This window comes from Aotus nancymaae, unplaced genomic scaffold, assembly GCF_030222135.1.
Source record: "Aotus nancymaae isolate 86718 unplaced genomic scaffold, 86718_ANA_hifiasm-v0.15.2.pri h1tg000155l, whole genome shotgun sequence".
In the NCBI taxonomy this organism is placed as follows: domain Eukaryota; kingdom Metazoa; phylum Chordata; class Mammalia; order Primates; family Aotidae; genus Aotus; species Aotus nancymaae.
Window position 1 is genome coordinate 6,000,348 of NW_026988570.1, and position 18,193 is coordinate 6,018,540.

Genomic DNA, 18,193 nt, shown 5'->3' on the forward strand with positions numbered 1-18,193 from the left:
AGTGGTGGATGTACCTTAGGTGTGCTGACAACATTGATTGCTCAGTTTCAAAAGCTGAAAGTCAGACTTTACATTCTTAAAATTTCACCAAGGTGGGAGTCTTTATAGGAAGCCAGTTGCGTTCACCAGCAAACTCTGTCACTGAACTGAGGACTTTTTTTGGAGAGTGGACAGGGGGATGAATTTCAGTATATGTGGGTGTATATATATGTTAGTAAGAAAAATCACAATTTGTAAGATACTTTTAAAATTTTATTAACACTTTCATGTTTCTATGAAGTTTCTGAACTTAGTTCAATCATTCAAGAAGCATTTCTTAGGTACCTACTGTTTTTCAGGCTTGAAGAGCTCACATTTCAGTGAGGAAGACCACCCAACATATAAACAACACACGATATGGCAAATGCAACATAATAGATTTGTCTGAAGTTCAGTAGGATCCCAGAGGAGAGAACAGCTTCCACTGCCTCCGTGGGGGAGCTCTGGAAGGCTCCATCAAATGAGAATATTGTGGGAGTCCTATGTGAGGAACGAGGCTGGAGGTTCATCCACGTAGAGAAATGGTCGATCCTGGAAACACAAAAGAGTGTGCTGAGTCTGGGGAAGTAGTTGAGGAAGTGGATCATTTGTTAGAAGGGAAAAAGTGATTGGAATAAGGCCAGACAGGCGAATATGCAGTGAAAGGTATGTCTTATGCACCATGCTGCTGTGGTCTGAATGTGTCTTCCCAAAATTCATATGTTGAATTTCTAACCCCAAAGTGAGGGTATTAGGAGGTGGAGCCTTTGGAGAGATGATTAGCTTACAAGAACAGAGCTTTCATGAATAAGATTAGTGCCCTTAAAGAATAGGCCCAAGGGAACCTGATCGCCCCTTCCTGCATGTGAGGGTGCCATCTATGAGCATGGAGACCTTAGCTTAGACAGCCAGTTGACAAGGGACACATTGAATCAAGATAAATGACATGGTGGGTGCTGCTGCACAATATTGAGCTATTCCCCCTCCAAATGAAGCACAAATAGAACATAATTGAGCACATCAGTTGTCTGGTATCTTTATCACATAAATAGTACATGTGTGCACATATAGAAGTGATTTTTACCCGAGTATATTTTTGTGCATCTACTAGGATTCACTATGGTGTAATTTGTAGGTATTTCTCTCTAACCTGGATATAACCAGAAAAGAGATACTGATCTTGCTAATAAATTTGCCTATTAAAAGTACTAAGTTTTACAAGTGAAATTATTAATACCATGTGTGGAGTTGCTTTTTACTGTATTCTTTTTGCTTATTTACTTCTGGGTCTTAAATTCAGTTCATAGGTCCTTATTTACCTGTTAAGTTAATTGTGCCTGAGACCCAGTCTTGCCCATCTGTTTTTTTCCCATCCGTTAGTCTTACAGTTTATATCCCATAACTTTCTCATCTTCCTTTGAGTGGGCTCCTAGCATAATGTTTTATGTCTTCTGTTTCATTAAGCATTATTTGGAAATGGATATGATTTTAATATTGGTTATTTATTATTTAATATTGGTTATTTATTAATATTGGTTATTTATTAGTGGGGCTTTCGCTATGGGTAACATTCATGTGATATTGATTTCTTGAGTTAATGCCCCTTTCTTTCACCCTCTGAAAATTGTGTGCCTGTAACATCTTTAGGAGCCACATGGTGGCAGCCACAGTGCTTTGAAACTTTGTGGACTTAACATAATTAGTGTTTGCTGTGCATCTTCATCTTTCCTTCCTTTAAAATAATGCAGATGTTGCAATTAGTAAAAGGAACCCCCAAATATCTACCACCCACTTCAAGAAATAAAATCTTACAGAGTTGAGGTCTCTTGGTTCACTTTCCTCTTCCAATCATATTCCCTCCTTCTGCTTTTCCTCCACGAGGAAACTCTTTCCTTAATGGAGTTTGGCTTGCTTTTGTGCATGTCTTTATCTTTTCATTACATATTTATGTATTCTTAACAGTGCATAGGATTCGTTCTTTCATTTTAGATTTTACATGGTATATACTGTTCGTGTTACTGTGCAAGTTGCCTTTTTCACTCACATTTTTAAAAGATTTATTTATGTAGATATGTGCTTTAGTGAATTTTCTTTCATAGCTATATAGCATTTCATTGAAGACATCACAGTGTTAGAAATCTGTTTTCTTGTTGGTAGATCTTGAGAGAAGCAGGGCAGTAGAGTGATCATAGATGGGGCCTCTTGGTCCCTGATGCCCATTCCAGTCCCCATTCTGTCGCCCACCAGTTGTGGGCCCAGCTTCTACTTCCGCAAAATAAGGATACTGCTCATTTCACAGGGTGTCAGGGGGATCAAATAAAATAGTATGTGAAGCATTAGCACCATGATTATTACTGTCATTACTCCCAGTAGAACAAGATGACAGTAATGCAGACTCAGAGCAGGGCTAATTTTGTGCTATATTTTAATTTCCAGTCTAACAGAGGGCACTGTGAAAGAAGAGGGGACACTAACTTGGAGACAGCTGAGGTGGTGTCTTTCTGAAGACTTCTGTTTTCTCTAAGTAGGTGGGGTTATCTGCCAAGAGTAATAGAAAAAGAGGGTGGGATCAGTGATTCGAGAGTACTAATGGTTTGAAGTGTTCTTGTTTGGGGCATGATCTGGCTAAATACATACAGAATAATTTCCTGTGTTGGTGTGTGTGCTAATCTCGTTTGGGTTTTTTCTTAGCAACCTGTTTACCTGGCAAAGCGTAAAGACTTCTTTTTCTCCTCTGGAGTCTTCTCTACCCACTCCCATGGCAGGTGTTGCTGCCTGGAGCCGCTTCTACAGCTGGTTGTCTCCAGGCTTGCACAGCTCCCCACCCAGAATTCTAACCATGTGCAGCTTATCACACATCATATAAACCCATCAGCTTGGCTCTGATTCTTTAAAAGCTGGCTCTAAACTGCCTGCCTCCCCGCAGTCATTGCTCCTACTGCTTCCACAGAATGAGGCACCCACTGTTCCCTGGCTCACTTCTCCACCTTCCCATGCCTTTGCAATCTCCTCTCCACCTAGATAGAATATTCTCTCCTCCCCTTTCCTGGTGCCATCCTTTCACAATGTAACATATCCCTTAATGTATTTCATATGATCTTAGATGACATATTTAACCTCCTCAGATGTGACACTTCACATCTCTTATTAGAGGAAGCACCAGAAAACCGAGGAATCCTGACCTGATGCCTTCTGCTGTGCCATCGTGGTATCGCACTGCGTTTCAGCTGGGTGGCATGTATCACGTTCTGGCTTCAAGAAAGTTATGCTTGTTTTCATCCCCATGGTTGAACTATTTTTTAACTTAAAAAATATTTTATTATAAAAATATTCTGGTTTTATTTTCTAAAAATATGACCACTGTGTTGGTTAGGATGGTCTCAAACTTCTGGTCTCAAGCAGTCCTTCTGCCTTGGCCTCCCAAAGTGCTGGAATTACAGGCATGAGCCACTGCACCCAGCCTGAAAATTTTCATTCTAATATAAAAATAGAAGAAATGATCCTCTTATACTCATCACCCATACTTAATACTATCTTGCCATATATGCTTCACCTATTCTTTTTCTGTTTCTTTTCTTTGTTAATTATTTAAAAGCAAATCCGAGACATCAGGTCATTTCATCCCAAAATACCTCAGAGCTGGTCCCTGAGAAGATGGACATTTTCTTATATATGCTGGTCTCTGAGAAGATGGACATGCTGTTACCGTATCTAACAAATGAATGATAATTCTTTATCACCATCCAGTACCCCACCCATAATCAAATGTCCTCACTTGTCCCAAGAGTAGCTTTTTACATTTGTTTTGTTTAAACCAAGATCTAAACAAAGGCCAAAGTTTAGTAATACATCGATTGATATGTCTCTTAAGTCTCTCTTAATCTGCAGGAAAACCCTTCTCTGTTTTTCCTCCTGTCATTGACTTGTTTGTGATACCAGCTCTGTTCTCATGTAGAATTAAAGTTTTGAATTTTTAAAATAAGCCTATTTTTGGGTAATTTTAGATTTATAGAAAAGTTGCAGAGATCAGGAGCTCAGAGAATCCTCATGTAGCCCTCACCTAGCTTCCCCTCTTGTCAGCACCTTACATTACCTTCATCAGGTCTTTTTTTTGTGTCATCATCCAATCCAGGACACCCTAATGTGTTTAGCCATGGCTGAATTTTTAAATGATTTCTGATTATAAGTTCTCATCTACTGCTGAGAAAAATAACTATTTTCTGACTAGAAGACAGTACCCTGTTATGGTTTAAAACCAGGCTGAAGGCCAGGTTTCAGTTTTTTACTCAATTGCATAATAACTGTATAGTAATTACAGAAAGGCCTGCAGTTTTAATCCTCCAATCCTGGACTGCAAAGAAACCTTCTTTTATTTGATTTCTTGTCCTTCTAGTCTGTGTTTTTACAGTCCGGGCCTGTATTTCCAGCACTTTGGGAAGCCAAGGCAGAAGGACTGCTTGAGACCAGAAGTTTGAGACCATCCTAACCAACATAGTGATCATATTTTTAGAAAATAAAACAAGAACATTTTTATAATAAAATATTTTTAAGTTAAAAAAATAGTTCAGGGCCGGGCGCGGTGGCTCACGCCTGTAATCCCAGCACTTTGGGAGGCCGAGGTGGGTGGATCACGAGGTCAAGAGATCGAGACCATCCTGGTCAACATGGTGAAACCCCGTCTCTACTAAAAGTACAAAAAATTAGCTGGGCATGGTGGTGCGTGCCTGTAATCCCAGCTACTCAGGAGGCTGAGGCAGGAGAATTGCCTGAACCCAGGAGGCGGAGGTTGCGGTGAGCCGAGATCGCGCCATTGCACTCCAGCCTGGGTAACAAGAGCGAAACTCCGTGTCAAAAAAAAAAAAAAAAATAGTTCAACCATGGAGATGAAAACAAGCATAACTTTCTTGAAGCCAGAATGTGATACACTGCCACCCAGTGTTACACTTTCTATGTCTCATCACCTTTGAAATGGTAATAATAATAGTACTATTTCATTGGATTATTTTAAAAAATAAATTTGGTAAGTGTATACAAAGTGCTCATCACAGTTCTAGGCACATAAGAAGCACTCAGTAATCTAGCTCTTCACCAAGGTGCTGTTTCCTAAATCATACTGAGTCACAGGGAAGGAACTAGGTCTTACCCTAAGGCTCATTATGATTTAAAAAACAATGTATAGATATTTTCTTTTACTTGCCTTAGAAATAGTGCATTTGCTTTGGTTTTATATAGTGATCTTATTATGTTTCAAGATATTTCACTTCTATTTTGGGAATTTTTATTCAGTAGAATATGTTTCCCTAGTACGTTTTGATCACTCAGAAATATTGGCACTAGTCTGGGTACAATAGCTCAGGCCTGTAATCCCAGCTCTGTGGGAGGCTGGCACGTGGGGATCACTTGAACTCAGGAATTCAAGACCAGCCTGGGCAACATGGCAAAACCCTGTCTCTATAAAATATACAGAAATGAGCTGGTGGTGTGAGCCTGTAGTCCCAGCTGCTCAGGAGGCTGAGGTGGGGCGATTGCTTGAGCCAAGGAGGCAGAGGTTGCAGAAATGTGATCTAAAAAATATATATAGATAGATAGATAGATAGATAGATAGATATGCTAACAGTGAGGTTTTTTTCTCTTGGCAGGGGTTCTTGAGATCAGGATTGGAGGATTAAAACTATAGGCCTTTCTTTTATTAGTCTCACAGAGTGACTGGTTCGATTTGTGTTTTAGAGTAAGAATCACCTTCTTCACCAGTCTTCCTTTGCATGAAGCAGTAGGAGCAAGTGGCTGACTGGCTTGAGCTCTAAAGTGTGAAGAAGTGCGGTATGAAGTGTTCTCAGAGGAACCGAAATCGGTGTGGTCACACACCATCATTGCCTCCCTGTACACCCACGCCCTCCCGAAGTCTGCTGTTTGTGTTGCTTCCAGTGCCTGTTGCTGTTCAACAGTACCCTTGGTTTCAGCAGAGTTGCTATGATTAAAAGAAAAAAAAAACTGTTAGAATCTGCCTCTTTTTTTTTTTTTTTTTCCAGAACTCTTGGAAACATTGAATAATTCCATGTACTCTAAAAGGAAATAAAGCAGTTTGGGTAATTTGGACCCAAAGACTCCTAAGGAATCTAGGAATTCAGTTAAATAGAAGGTCACTTTCTTTCACTGGCTTTTGCCTCTAAACCTGCAGGAGAAAACCAGCTGAAAAGGAAGAGACACACATGAGTGGGGACTGCATCTGAGCACCCCACGAGGCTTCTTTCAGAACCCTCAAGCCGACCATTCACAATATTACGTGGACTAGGTCTGGGTCATTTGGAGGGAGAGAAGGTGTGGGCTGTCTGAGGTGTCTGGGTGTTTTGTCGTCTTTCCAGTCTGTGTTTTTACAGTCCGGGGCTTGTGCTGTGGCTCCTGCTTCTGTCATGCACCCAGTTTCCCAGAAGCTTCCGGGGTTAGGTTGTCAGTGTTGAGAGGCAATGCTAGTTCAGACTTGACCTTGTGATGGTCTGTGGGGGAGAATGTTTTAGGCCCTGGCACAGTGCAGTTGAATGACTGAAACGAATGTTTGAGTCAAATCGACTTGGGTTGGATCCACACTCTCTTATTGGTTGTATTGTTTGGTCAAGTTGTTTAACTGCTTTAAGACTCAGTTTCCTCATCTGTAAATGCGAGTAATAGTGATGCATACCTCATAGGGTTGAGATGGAGGTTAAATGAGATAGAACACATAATGTGCTGAGTAGGTACTCCAACCTCAGTTGTTAGTAATAATTTTATTACATAAATAGTTAAGAGACTGAGCTTTACAATAGTGAGAAGTGAACATTTTTGTGTCCTAACTTTTCTTTCGTGAACTCATAAAAGTCTTTTATTAGAGTCAAAGTAGGTTTAAAACGCTTACCTACCTGTGGACAAGATTAAGGCAACATGAAGTACATGCGGCTCATGCTGTACTTCACCAGGTCTGTTTTGTTGCTATGTCCACAAAAGAATGTAGGGAGAAATGTTAGCAGTGTTGGTGCTTCCCACCTCCCTCCCTGGCCCTCTGCGTCCAGTCTGCCCTTTTCCCCTTCCTTCCTACACATCTCGGTGTCCACTCTCCTTGCTTTTCTCTTTGTCACCACTCACTCGGGCTAGCTCAAGCTGCTGTCTGTTCCCTGGGCTGCCACGACAGCTCTGCTGGTCCTCACCCTGGGGCCCCTGCTGTCTCAGAGAGAGGGGTCCTCACAAACAGATGATATCTTGTCAGTACCCTGCTTAAGACATGGACTGCCCATGGCTCTCAGCGTGAAGAACACCAGGCCCTTCGAAACATGCCACCACCCATGTCTTTTGTCTCATTTCACCTCCCAGCCCTCCCCTCCACCACAGGGTCAGACCCTTTTGCTTTCAAGCCTGGTTTCTAGGATCAGATCCAATGTTTCTGCCTCAGGAAGATTGCCCCTGCTGGCCTGCTACCCTCCCCAATGTCAGCATCCACTCTACACCCTACTTTCTACTATTTGACATGTTTTAAATTACGGATTCATTTGTGTGGTTATATGGTTGATACCAATGTCTCCTATTAGACTGCAGGCTCCATGAGGCCACTGAGTCTCTGCTGCTAAGAGCAGACCCCAGCCCAGGTTAGATGCTCACTAAAGGTGTGTGAGGGCAAACCAGGCACCCTTCTGTGCTGTCTCTTATACTTGGCTGATGACAGACCCTCCCCATGTGAATTTTGCTTTTTTCTCATCTACTTTAAACCTATGGTCCCTGTTTGGAAGGTCCATGCCTCTGCCAGTCTCATCCCCTTGACAGGTCCTCATCATGCTCAAGCGTCTCCTTCATGTGAACTGCCCTGCACTTTCTCTCTCACCACCCAGACACTGCCTAGGCTTCCAGTCCCTACCAACCAGAGATGTCTTGGTAGACACTCTTCCAGATTCTAGGGAAGGTGTGGAACATACATGATATATACATATGTGATCTTTTCATGTGAAATGGAATCTCATAGCTTGCATCCTATGGTCTTTTTTTTCACTCAGTGGTATATCACGAACACACATTTTTATGCCTAATACATGTTTACATTATCATTTTCAGTTGCTATCGATCACTCTGGCATAGTAACACTATATAGGAAATAAAATATTTTGAAAAACTTTTGTCTTTAGGGCTGGTATCCTTAAATTTCTAAATTCTGTTTGTATCATTGAATCAAACTTTTATCTGAGTTAGGAAAAACTAACAATAAAGGGATAATACAGATATCAGAAATGTGGCCACACAGTTTGTTATGTGTGTTCTTGCCTTTAACATTAAACTTCACATAAAACCTGGGGAGTATTTTGATAACCTGAGATTTTGAAGTGAAAGTTGATGTGTTGACAATATTGGCTATAGTTATGAACCTATATTGGGGTGAGGCAGGAATTGTGGTTTATTTTTGAAGACACACCCCTTGAATTCCAGGGCAGGGAGAAGAACTGTTTTTGTTCTTTCTAGTCCTCAGAATATCAGAACTACTAGCTTGCAAGTAACTGTTACATTTCTCCTCTCACACAGAAGTATTTCACCTATTGGATTTTTTTTATAATGAAGGTTTAGTTTAGAAATGTGCTAAGAAGTTATAGATACACTAGAAAGTATATAATTGGTGGACAGGCAGAATGGGTAGAAACAATATCTAGAAAGTAATTTCAATACATATATGTATATATCTTGTTTTAAGTCAAATTATGGGAAAATCTGAATTTGTAGAAAAGCTCTCCTTTGTAAAGATTACCACTAGAATTCCTTTTAAAAATAGCTCATTTAAAGAAAGAAAAATTATTCTGTGTGCTAAAGTTTAGCTTTATATGTGGTTTTCCAGAACCAAATTTACTACATTAGAGGTACCCCCCCTAATTTGCCCTCAGGGAGGAAAAGTGCAGTCCCACTGCAAGCTTCTGTCTATGTTCCTTCGCTGAAAGGTCAGCACTTTGTTGAGGAGGACCCTCTGTTCTCTTTGGGCAGGGCTGGGGGTATACTGGGGCTAGGGTGATCAGCATGCCTTTTCGTGGTCCTTTATATACTCTAGAGCTCTTACCCTCAAGCAGCTTTGTGACCAAAGAGAAGGTGGACATGGAGAAGGATCAGGGGAGCCCAGAGGCTGTTCAGGGTCCTCCTCCACACTCTGAGGGCCTGGCACATTGAGGCCTTTGGGAAATGTCTGTTGAATAGCTGAATGTGCAGAACCTACCCATGTGCGCTGCCTGCTTTATTCAGGAATGAGATTTCTGACTAAAACGATGAAGGAGAAAAGCATGCTCCAGTCAGGGAGTCATGTTACACAGGTCCTGTCTGGAAGCCAAGTAATGTTAGCCTGCAGAGAAGACCATGGAGGTCACCTGACTCAGCCACTTCTGTTGCAAATGGAACAGTGGAGAACTGTGACAGTGAAATGACTTCCTGTGTACTTATAAGGCAGTCACGGCAAGGAAGTTTCCAAATGTGGAACTGTCAGCTAAATGTCTACTGGTCCCCTTTTGTACCCTTCCACTAACCTACCTTGGACTCTCCCTTGGCCCCTTGAAAATGTGGGATTGGACAGGTTACTTAGAATTTCATTTTAAATTATTTGGAAATATACCCAGAAAATTTGCCATGTGGTATCAGTAGCTTTTGAGAACGTTTGTTAATGATCTGTATTGAAGACTGTTGATGGCCCCATGTTGCTGGTTGTGGGAGAGGTGGCTGTAATCGCATTGTAATTGCAATTTTTTTTTTTTTTTGATACAGTGGTCTTAATCTGTTCGCAGGCTGGAGTGCAGTGGTATGATCATAGCTCACTGTAGTCTTGACCTCCCAGGCTCAAGTGATCATGATCCTTCCATCTCAGCCTCCCTAGTAGTTAGGACTACAGGCACTTGCCACCACACCCAGCTAATTTAGTATTTGTAAATGTGAGGTCTCACTATGTTGCCCAAGCTGGTCTCAAACTCCTGGGCTCAAGCTCTCTGCTTGCCTTGGCCTCCCACATTGTTGGGATTCCAGACCTGAGCCACTGCACTGGCCTCGCATGAGCTTTAATGACAGCTCAGCCTATCCATTCAGATGTGTCAGAGGTCCAGGAAGCCTGATTAAGGAGAAAGTTCAGAGGGGCTTGTAGACAGTTGCAATATTATCTGCTTGTGAGTGGGACCATTGTTTGGTGATTTTTTTCCACACAGTGGACAGTTTTTTAGACAGTTGTTTCTGCCTTCTCATACTCTCTGCTCCAGTTAGCTTGACCTTGAGCCTATTCACAATGATACATCACTGAACCCTTTTCTGCAGTAGATAAATAGCACTGTTCTTCCTTCAAATTCATAGGCTAGAGTACTCTTGAGAGACCTCACTTAGGTAGACAGCTTGACTGGCAAATAAATGTTTACCAGATCAATGTGTGTTAGACATAGTATGGATGGATATTCTTGCTTTATTAGATAAAATTTCATTTTCCCTATAAATAATTATGACATAAAAAATAAACTAAAAATTATTTATTTCCATCAAGTTCAAAGTTAGCTGTAAAACATAAAATTCTTCTTTTATGTCACACAAGGAAATTAATGGCCTGGAAATGTAGAGCTGCTCGACCAGTTTACAGGCCATTAGTACCTAGTGTACTGGCAGTGAGCCCCAGTTAGCCATGGAAACCAGCTTGGAGCTCTTTTAACTCTGTATAGGAGAAGTAATTGATGATTCAGTTACATTACTGATCATGTTTAGTGGCTTGATGTTTAATTAGGTTTCTTTACCCTCTTATATCTGAAGGGGTTAATTGCAACAAGATGCTAAAAACTCGACTATGACAAGTTTAGGCAAAAATCCAGGCTAATTTTTTATTCTTATCACAAATGGAAAATGTTTATACTTGTGGAAGGTACTGTTCAACTCCACAAATATGAAAGCTTCAGAGTTTTAGTCTCACCAAGAAAGTAAATTTTTCCAAAACTGTAGAACGACTGTGTCTTTTAAAATCTCATTTAGGCAGTGTTGAGTATTACATGCGGAAATGAAAAAGCTTCAGAACTCTGGAGATCTCTTAAATATAACACTGTAAAATGATTAGGATCTCAAAATTAATTGGTTGAACAACTAAAGCATAGAGCTTGTTTAACAGACGTAACTGTCTGCCATGTCTCTGGCCCTACAGTTGTAGCGGTATGTTGGATATGGGGTCTAGAAAGGTTTCTTGGAAGAGATGATTCTTGCAGTGAATCCTAGTGGGATGATTAGAAGCTAGTCCTGCCAGTGAGCTTTCTTCCAGTCTTACCAAGCTGTATGTGCAAAGGCTAGAGAGTGAGAGGAAGCACGGTCTGTCCTGGAAACTCCTGGAGTCCAGTCCTCTCAGTTGGGATGGGGGCGTGAGATCTGCTGGAGTCACTACAGATTCAAGAAGAACCCAACACTTTGGAAAAAAGGACAAAAAGTTGTAATTAGGTTCAAAGACCAGACCAATTGTTAAGGCAAATGTCTCATTTGCAGTTTTTGTGAATTGTTCCTTAACAACCACTAGGCACATGGGGAAAAGCCCCAGGAGTTTTATGAGGTAGGAAGTACACCATCACTGCAAGTGTCCATGAAGAGACAAAATCCCAGGTGTATATATACTGTATAGGGATAAGGCCATGGGAAAAATGACAGTGGGGAATTCTACATTGAATGAGAGGCTGAACTGGCCTTCAAAGATTATTAAGAGTACTAAAATGAAAAATATCTCTATATGGAAGCCCACAGAAAACGCACTTACACCAGCCTCCCTCTGTACTGTCAAAATCATGCTAAGATAGTATTTGAAATTTAAAAACCTTTATATAGGCCTGATCTGAGAATTCCGGCATAAGTAATAATTCTATTTCCATGGGAAAGTACGATTGAAAGGAAAAATAGATGGGAACTCCTCCTCCCTCTCTTTGTCACAGCCCTGTTGTATGCGCTGGGTGTCTGTCCATCTGCCCTTCTTCCTTGTGCTGATGTGCTGCTGTCTGAAGCGTGCTGGGGAGGGAGCGCAGTCCTCTCTCTCAACCTTCAGTGAAAAGATCCTGTTAAAAGGGCCTTCCCCAAAGACCCAGAATTTAATTTTACTCAGTGTGGCAGTTTCATCAAAACATAAGTGTTGATTTGCTGAAGTTCCTATTTGTCATACAGCCATTTTAAAAGTCAGAGGGCAAGAATTGTTTCAGCTTGTTTAATGGCATGGTAACTGTTCCCCCACCCTGCCCTGCCACCCCGTGCACATCCTTTTAACAGTACTCTCATCAAATGCAGGATTCATCCTACACAGTTAGGTGTTTCCTGTCTGGTTAACCTTTAGTAGTCACCAAGTTCTTTTTCCTTGTCACAAGCTACATCAATTTTTAAAAATAAAGCAATTATTTACATTTTCTATGGAGACAGGTCATATTTCACATTAGGATTTTTGTATTTGCAGTGAATATACAATTGATTTGTATTTTATTCATTAGGTATCTATTCTGTGTTGAGGTAAGAGGAAAACAATTAAGGAAGATTAGTGGTTGTTTCTGTTCATTTTTTTTTTAACCTGTCTTGATTTACAAAAAACAAAGGCAGGGTACAGTGGCTCACGCCTGTAATCCCAGCACTTTGGGAGGCCGAGGCGGGTGGATCACTTGAGGCCAGGAAGTTCCAGACCAGCATAGCCAACATGGCAAAATCCCATCTCTATGAAAAATACAAAAATCAGCCAGGCATGGTGGCCTGAGCCTGTAATCCCAGCTACTGGGGAGGCTGAGGCACACGAATCCCCTGAACCCAGGAGGCAGAGGTTGCAGTCAACCAATATTGCGCCCTACACTCCAGCCTGGGTGACAGAGAGAGACTCTGTGTCAAAAAAAAAAAAAAAAAAAGACAGAATTGGATACTTTAGGAGTTCTAATTTTATATGTTTCTATTACTGTAAACTAAATTGTTCTGTATTTAAATCTTCTAAATTCTATTTGTTTTTGAGTGGCAGTATATTCACAGTTCGGAAGGTGTAGATTGGTATGTAATGGAAATGCTTCCTTCTTCTCCTGTTCCCCAGGTCCCTCAGAAGCAACCAGTGTTACCGGTTTTTTGTGTACCCTTCCAGAGACAGATACAACTGTCAACTGATTTTTTAAAGCATGTTTCATCATTTGTTAAATCTAGTGTAGTGACAAAAACGGTAAATTTTTCCCCTGCATCTTTAAAAACATGCTGTATTTGAATGGCAATTATGAAAAGTCATTTGTTTTCCCTTGGGCCATGAACCTAGGATAACAAATGGTAGCCCTCAGGGGAACTAGCATCTATGTCCTGAGTGAAGGAATGTAGACTTCCCTCTCCTGTGGGTTGCCTTAATTTTTGTATCTGTAATGCAGATTCTCTCAGAGATGGGACTATATTAACTAACTCTTGGTGTAAAAAAAGTATCGCACCCATTTCTCTGTGCTTTTGTTGAGAAGATTCTAAAAGGAAAAGAGGCTGGTATAAATTGCCCAGGGAGAAATTCCTAGAACCATGCAGCCAAACACTGGCTAAGAGCTTGCTGTGAGGTGGCTTGTATTTGTGGTGTGGTCCTACGTTCTCAGTGAGACTGAAGTGGATTGGAGGGCCACGCTGTACCTGCTGTTGGGTAGTGTCACTTGCAGCTGGATGACGAAGGACTTGCCCCATATTTGTTGTCCACATTCCCATATCCAAAACCTTCCCAGTCAAATGTACAGATAAACATAGGGTACGTAGGACCCATTCCACCGTAAAGCCAACAACATTCTGTCACCCGAGGTGGCCTGCCCTATTAGAGGGCATTATTCACAGCCAGTAATTACAGATTCGCAACATCTCTGAATGGGGTTGATAGAAGAAACCATCTTCCTTTCAGTTATGAAATTTTTAGTAATATTTAATGAGGGGTGGGCAGACCAAAGACACTTCTTCCCTTCTGAAGAGGATTTAGAGTAGAGTAGTAAGGGGGAGGAATCTGACTGCTTCCCTTTAGAATTCTGCCCCTCTTGTCCTCTTTAAGGAAAATATCTCTAAGGAACCATTATAACCAGGTGTTTCTTTAAACTGACAGCTGACTGTGAAGTGTTAATGGATTTCTTGGCAAATAAAACAGCTGGGCCTTTCTTTATCGACTACCTTACTAGATCTTTTTAGCCCAATTTTAGTTCCGAATGATCCTGGAAAGGTTTATAAAGGAATTGGTGTATTATTCATAACCATTAAATTTTGCTTATTAGTAAACAAGTAACCTTCTTGGTCACCAACTCCCCCTCCCCAAGGTGCGAGGCCCAGAGATAAGGCAAGTTGTGCCTTGCTGAGGAGGGTGTGTACCAATGAGAAACAGGAAGCTGTGCTTCAGCAGCCTGGCCTGCCTGGAGGTTTCTAAGTCTGAGTCAGGTGTGCTGAGGTCCCTCGGCAAGGGACACTGTTTTCCCCTGGCAGCCACACTGCTGAACATAAATGCTTTAAAGTGTCAGCAATTGATGTGTGGAGAGAAGTATGACTGCATTACAGCTTAAAGAGCTTTCACAGTCAGGTCTCTACAGGAGAAGACGAGATCGTCCGGATAGTTTGAGAGTAAATGGATTACCCGAGGAAGAGCTAAGGTGAGTGCAAAGTCATGGTTGGCTAAAGGTCAAGGCATCTAGTAAGTGCAGCGGGGATTCGTGCCTAAGTGGATGCAGCGTTGGGAAGTACTCATTGAAAGTAACCTCCCAGTCTGTGATTAAAGACTGAACACAGCATCAAGATTGTGCTGATTGGAACTGTGCAAAATTAGGACACTTTTGCCCATTTCTTCACAAATCCTTTAAGTTGTTTTACCTCTTCTCCAAACCTACAATGTTGTTATGTCTTTAAAATTTATATGATCATCAGAGTAACATTTTAAATTGAAAATAATTGATTTTTTCCCTTACTTTAAAGTTAATTTTCTTTGGCTGATTGGAACATGTTTTTGTCAGCGTTTTGGTGAAGGGGGGTAGTTTGTGGTGGCTTGGGTTTGGGGGCAGGGTGTCATGGGGATTGTTACTGAAATGGTGTAACAGAGGAATGCAGTGAACTATTTAATGTAGCCTAGGAAGGAAGGACATCAAAAATCTGGAAACCATTTTAACTAAAAAGGTTAGAGTTCTTGACTTTCAAAGTGAATTTACCTGAAACAACTCTATTTTAGTTCTTTGTTGCAACTACTGAAAATTTCTTTCAGATTTGAGGTTCTGAAAGTCCCTACAACATTAAGCCTGTGTGTTAAAATACTGCGTTAACTGAAGGGTTTAGATTTTCTCTGTTCCTGGGATGTTCCTGTTTTATTGCTAACAGAAGGCTGCAGTAAAGAGAGACTTCCTTCTTTAAAATTGCATTTACTGTTTAGTACTTTAATTTGTTTTGGAGGTCGTGATTTAAGTGTGCGAATATTCTGATTAGACGGCGGGAAGGTTATCTATATTTTGTGTACTTTTGTTCTTTTTCCTACAAACTCACTTCCAGAGTTGATTTTAAATTCTCTGTTTAAATTTAACAGGTTCAAATTGACAAGCTTAAAACTTCTCTATTAAATTTGTATTTGCCATAGACAGCTATTCTACAGGAACTGTAATTTACTAAAGAAACATTTACTTTAAAATTGTTGACTCACTAATTTTTGAAAAGGTTGCATTAAAGGACTATTATTGACACTAACATTATTATAATTTATTGTCTGCTATATCAGGTGTCCCTTAGCTACATTTACTGTATTAAATTTGAATTGATTGGATTAAACAATTAAAAAGTCTCAGAGTTTAAATTGTTACGAATTTTGTATGTGAGGTTAGTGAAAATATTGAGCTGTATATTGCTAACCAGATAAGACAATTGGAAGTGACCTCCAAAACCAACATTTATTGCAAGATTCCAGTCCACAGTGGATCCAAGAATGAAGTTATCAAAAACAGTTTTAATTTCAGATTTCAGGGTTTGGAGAAATTTCCTTTTTTAAAAGAAATTAAGTGCTACAAAATAACATTTTAAACCAACCTTTTCTTTATTTTCAGAAAATAGCCAAAGTACCTATGAATAAATTAATGTATATGTCATTTGCTTAGAATTTAATTAAAAGAAGAAGAGTACTTCTTAAGTATTGCTTGTTCTAGTTGATTAAAGAGAAATATTTTGTCACCCATTCTGGTGATGTAGTTATCTGGTGATATAAGCAACTTGTATTTCTGCCACTTCTTTTGTCCCCTAATGCAGAGAAAATGACCATTTTCCTTATTTAGAAGTATAGGTTAGCCAAGAAAGGTAAACCATTGTCTGTTTGCCCCTGGATTTTTTTAAATCAGCTTAGAGAGGTAATTTTTTTTTTTTTTTAACTCTAGTTATACTAAGCCTATCTTCAGGATTAAATAAAGTTTCTAAGTTAATAGGAATCATAGAGAACAAGGACTTTGAAGTTAGGTACACCAAAGTTTCAGTACTACTCAGACAAGTTATATAATGTTTTAAAGACTTGGTTTCTTCTTTTTTTAATAAGGATAAAAATAATTACCATTACTGAACATTATTTACTCTCTCACAATATTCTCACCACCGATTCAGTGAGGCAAGTGGCATTGTTATCTTGTGAATAGTGTGATACAGTTAATTCATCATTTAATTTTTATTGAGTGCCAATTATGTGCAAAGTAAAGATACAGTGATGAATAAGACACAGGCCTCGCCACACGAACATTCCCCTAGGTTTGGGCATATTGAATATGACCAACAGATTTTCTCTCCATGAGCAATTATTTGATTTTGAGTACATGTGCTATCAAACATTTTTCATACTGTCTCAAGTATTGCATAAGACCCATTCCAGCTCTCATTCCTTCTTACTCACATGTTCATTTCTGTAATGTTTGTGGACTCTTAATAGGAAAACTTTCAGAGTCTAAAATTGGTCATGGCCACTGCCAGAAAACAATTTTTTTCTTTTAAGTTTAAATAAAAAGCTGTGCTCTGAAATATGAGATACAGGTGCTTAAAGAGCACTATAATACACACGAAAATACTTCTGGCTTCAAACTTGAAATTGTTCAAAACTGTTGAAATTGTTCAAAACTGGAACAGGTAAAAGGTGGTATTACAAACATTGGGCTTCCTAAGTATTAAATATGACTTGAAACTGACTTTATTCACATATTTGTACAGTGGAGCATTATCCACTGTGTTTAAGGGTTATAGTTAGAGTGAAGAGACACAAGTGACATTCTTGTTCCAGTGGGTCAGAAGCCTCATACCTTCACAAGACATTTACCCTTTTTTCCCTGAAGTTTTTGGTGTCCCAAAATAACATCTAAGATATACTCATGTACATATACTTACTCCTTTAGCTATTCTGTCTTTTAAATTATGTTGCACCCAAACATAGTTGTTTTTTGAGGATACCTGAATAACAAACATACCTGAGAAATTCCTGACCTTTAAAATTCTCAAAGTCATTTTTTCTCTGCCTCAGATAGAAGGGATTTGTAAATAACCAATTAGAAACAGTACAAAATTCACCTTTCTCCAGTTGAGTTCAAAACATAGCTTAATATAGGTGCTGGTGGCCAGGCGTGGTGGCTCACGCCTGTAATCCCAGCACTTTGGGAGGCCAAGGCGGGCAGATCGCCTGAGCTCAAGAGTTCTAGACCACCCTGGGCAACGTGGTGAAACCCAGTCTCTACTAAAATACAAAAATTAGCTGGGCGTGGTAGCACACAGCTATAGTTCCAGCTACTAGGGATGCTGAGGCATGAGAATCGCTTGATCCCAGGAGGCAGAGGTTGCAATGAGCTGAGATCACACCATTGCACTGTAGCTTGGGCTACAGAATGAGATTGTCTCAAAATATATATACATATATGTACACATATACATACACATATATAGAGAAGAGTTTTTTTTCCCCTGTCCCTGTTTTCCCTGTTCCTTTGGCCATGCTGCTGCCCTCCTCACTCCCTCACTTCCTGCCCTCCTCACTCACCTCCTAGTTTTTAATGCACACACACACATACACACACACACACACACACACACACACACGAACTGGCCTGCTGCCTTTTTGAGTGTGGCCCACGAGCTCAGGATGGATTTTACATTTTTAAATGGTTGAAAAAAATAATAAAAAGGAATATTTTTCACATGTGAAATATATGAAATTCAAATTTCAGTATCCGTAAATGAA

At 40.1% G+C, this 18,193-nt stretch overlaps 1 protein-coding gene across 5 annotated transcripts in view; it reads left to right on the top strand.

Annotated features, from left to right (window-relative positions):
* Nucleotides 1-18,193, top strand: part of LIMS1 (LIM zinc finger domain containing 1) — a 147,745-nt gene that overhangs the window by 74,617 nt on the left and 54,935 nt on the right. Inside the window, exon 1 of one of the 5 annotated variants that reach the window (XM_012440705.2) lies at nt 14,418-14,609. The exons of 3 other annotated variants lie outside the window; for them this stretch is intronic. In XM_012440705.2, coding sequence (XP_012296128.1) covers nt 14,503-14,609 — 107 coding nt within the window. In that variant the 5' untranslated portion in view covers nt 14,418-14,502. Of the gene's footprint in view, nt 1-14,417; nt 14,610-18,193 lie in introns of those variants that run through there. One more of the 5 variants, XM_012440706.2, reaches the window with a different exon arrangement.